At 39.2% G+C, this 3,675-nt stretch overlaps 1 protein-coding gene across 2 annotated transcripts in view; it reads left to right on the top strand.

The window, feature by feature from the left end:
- Positions 1–3,675, top strand: part of Lrig2 (leucine rich repeats and immunoglobulin like domains 2) — a 50,220-nt gene that overhangs the window by 23,891 nt on the left and 22,654 nt on the right. For both annotated transcript variants that reach the window (XM_005369760.3, XM_005369759.3), the window contains exon 9: positions 2,072–2,152. In XM_005369760.3, the coding sequence (XP_005369817.1) occupies positions 2,072–2,152 (81 nt within the window). The remainder of the gene's footprint in view (positions 1–2,071; positions 2,153–3,675) is intronic.

Here is a 3,675-nt window from a genome sequence, read left to right as displayed (position 1 = left end):
TGTAGACCAGGCTGGACTCGAACTCCCAGAGATCTGCCTGCCTCTGCCTCCCGAGTGCTGGGATTAAAGGTGTGTGCCACCACCGCCCGGCTTACCATATCTCTTTAAATAACAGTATGGTCAGGCCTGTCACACCAGTACCCCAGTTCTTGATACCGACTCCTGTCTTAGTTCTACTGCTGTGTTGAAACACTATGACGTGCTAGAGTGCTGGCTCAGAGGTTAAGAGCACAGTGTACTCTCCCAGAGGTCATGAGTTCAATTCCCAGCAACTACATGGTGGCTCACAACCATCTATAATGGAATCTGGTGCCCTCTTCTGGCATGCAGGCAGAACACTATATACATAATAATAAATAAAATCTTAAAAAAAGGAAAGAAACACTATGACCAAGGCAACTTATAAAAGGAAGCATTTAATTGGGGGACTTTCTTATAGTTTCAGAGGGTAAGTCCATAACTGTCATGGCAGGGAACATGTAGCGGCAGGCAGGCAGGCAGGCAGGGCACTGGAGCAGTAATGGAGAGCTTACATCTGATCTACAAAATGGAGATAAAGTGAATGAGACTGGACCTGACCTGGTTTTGAAATTTTAAAGTCCATTCCCAGTGATACCTCCTCAAACAAAGCCACACCCTCTAATCCTTCCCAAATAGTTCCACTAACTGAGGATCAAGCATTCAGCTGTAGGAGCCCAAGGGGGCCATTTCTCATTCAAACCTACACACACATACACATATACAAAAACACATACCTGTATATGTAGACCAAATTGGCCTTAAACTCAGAGAGTTCTGCCTCTGGAGTGCTGAAATTAAAGGTATGTGCCACCATTACTTACTAATTATGAGCTATGTTAGCGTTTTGCTTGAAGAGGGCTAAGAAGAAATCTCTCAGCTGAGTGGTGATGGCGCACACCTTTAATCTCAGCATTCTGTGAGTTCAAGGCCAACCTCATCTACAAGAGCTAGTTCCAGGACAGCTAGGGCTGTGACACAGAGAAACCCTGTCTCCTGTCTGGAAAAAAAAAAGAAGCCTCTTTATGTAATCTTATAAATCAGAAAGCCTGTGTCTTAGTTTAGTGTAAGATGGCTTTAGGAAGAAAACTGATTAAATTTTTTGTGATTGAATATTTTTAATATAACTGATATTTTATCAGCACATGATATATACAATTGTACTTCCTCTGAGAATGGAATGGTGGATTTTAAAAGACCATAGTTTTCAAGAAAACACAGTGACTGCTCTAGCACATGGGCATACCATTTTTTGATTCCCAAGGGGAATGTTGGATTGCTCTTGAGCTGTGAAGCTTTGTGTTGGTATTACTTTTTGAGCTATTTTAAGGTTAAGGGCCCAGAGGAAGGCTTGAAACACCCAGAAATCCCATTAATCTAAAATTACATTTGTAAGCTGTTATCTATCTTCTTTATCTTGAAACCCTTCTTTATGTAGGATCCTGTCTACAATTTTTAATAGGCTAATACAATTAGATGTGGTTAACTAGAAAGATTAGTAACCTTAGCAGGTTGCTTGGCTTGCTTGCTTATTTGGTTTTTTTTTTTGTTTTTTTTTTTTGCTTATTTGTTTGTTTGTTTTTATTTTTGAGACAGCGTTTCTCTATGAAGTTCTGGCTATCCCGGAACTCACTATGTAGGTCAGGCTGCCTACTTCCTGAGTGCTGGACTAAAGGCATGTGCTAACACGCCTGCTTAATTTATTAATTCTTCTGTATTTATCAAAAATAATCCTTTAAAAAGTAGGACTGAGCTGGGCGATGGTGGCGCACGCCTTTAATCCCAGCACTCGGGAGGCAGAGGCAGGTGGATCTCTGTGAGTTCGAGACCAGCCTGGTCTACAGAGCTAGTGCCAGGACAGGCTCCAAAGCCATAGAGAAACCCTGTCTCGAAAAACCAAAAAAAAAAAAAAGTAGGACTGAGTTTTCACTGTAATAATTGTTAAAACAAGGGTCAAAATTAGCATGTATCCTTTTATGCTGCCATACCATGATCTTGCCTAGTGTATGGTAGTCATATTGATTAACAACTTTTTTCTCCTTGACACTTTCAGAGATTTGAGAAACAATGAAATTTCATGGGCCATAGAAGATGCTAGTGAAGCCTTTGCTGGACTCAAAAGTCTCACTAAATTGTATGTATCTGTGGTGTTTGTGTATATAAGGTCTTTTCAAGGAGCAATTCTAAATGTTATTGGATAATGTGGTTTTTTTAACTTTTTTTTTTAAATATATTTATTTATTAAGGATTTCTGCCTCCGGATAATGTGTTTTTTATATGGCTAGAAAGTCTGAGGCTTTCTATCATCTCCTAAAGGAAGGAGCTTTGTTTGCTTGTCAAATAGTTTGTTATTGTTTAGGTGCTTTTTATTTGTAAAGTATTCCTATGGAAATGTATTTTTTTATTTCTTAGTTTCAGGTTAGCATTGTAAGAGATAGGTTTTATCATAGAATGTTATCCATCCATATGTTTTATTATTCCTTGTTCTCATTCATCCCCCTCCCCTACTGTCCTCTTCCCATTTCCTCTCTGCTTGGGTGATTCGTTTTTACATCCAGGTAGTTCCTTCTGCTTTCTTAGGACTTATGTACCATGCTGTATTTCCCACCCTCCTTAAGATCTCTTCCAACCCTCTCGTGATACCTTTTTCAGTTTTATGACCTACAAACACATTTATTACACACATGTATATAATTCTAAGTCTAGCCTCTGCATATGAGAGAAAACATTTGGTTGTATCCATTTTTCTACAAATTTCGAAACTTCCATTTTTCTTTATGGCTGCATAAAATTGTGTTGTATATATGTGCTACCTTTCCTTCATCCATCCATGTTTCAGTGGACACCTAGGCTGTGGCATATTGACTCAGAGTCATTCAGGTATATATTTACCAGTAGCTTAGCTAGGACAAGGTAGTTCTATTTTCAGTTTTTGGAGGAACTGCCATACTGATTTCTTTTTTTTTTTTTTAAAGATTTATTTATTTATTATGTATACAACATTCTGCCTCCATGTATGCCCACACGCCAGAAGAGGGAGCCAGATCTCATTACAGATGGTTGTGAGCCACCATGTGGTTGCTGGGAACTGAACTCAGTACCTCTGGAAGAACAGCCAGTGCTCTTAACCACTGAGCCATCTCTCCAGCCTCCCGCCATACTTGATTTCTATAGTGACAAGTTTGCATTCTAAATCATGCAGGATTTGAATAAGTTACAGGATAGAGTTTTCCATTCAAGTAAGAGAAATAAATGCTTTCAGAAAGTGTAGTTGAGCAGTAGTATGTTTAATCATGAGATATGTGGGGAATATGTCTAGTAATAGGAGAAAATATTCTCTCTTATGAAGCATTTTACATCTTTTTGAGAAGGTTTTCTCCAAATATTTATACTTGTCTGAATGTCTTTAATCTGACCATCTTTTATTAAGGAGAGAAGTGGGGAATTTAACCTCATGTAGCAGTGGCAAAGTTATCAGCAGTTTAGTGGATAGGATGACTGTTCAGAGGAGCTCAGAGGAGCTCTGAAATGTCGAGAGTTTTCATGTTGCGCTTTGCATTAACTAGTAAATTCATAACTTTCTTTAAAATAAATGCTTGCTGGCTGGGCGGTGGTGGCGCACGCCTTTAATCCCAGCACTTGGGAGGCAGAGGCAGG

This window comes from Microtus ochrogaster, unplaced genomic scaffold (assembly GCF_000317375.1).
Source record: "Microtus ochrogaster isolate Prairie Vole_2 unplaced genomic scaffold, MicOch1.0 UNK60, whole genome shotgun sequence".
Classification (NCBI taxonomy): domain Eukaryota; kingdom Metazoa; phylum Chordata; class Mammalia; order Rodentia; family Cricetidae; genus Microtus; species Microtus ochrogaster.
Note: the sequence above shows the minus strand (reverse complement) of the source record. Positions and strands in the feature narration are given on the sequence as shown.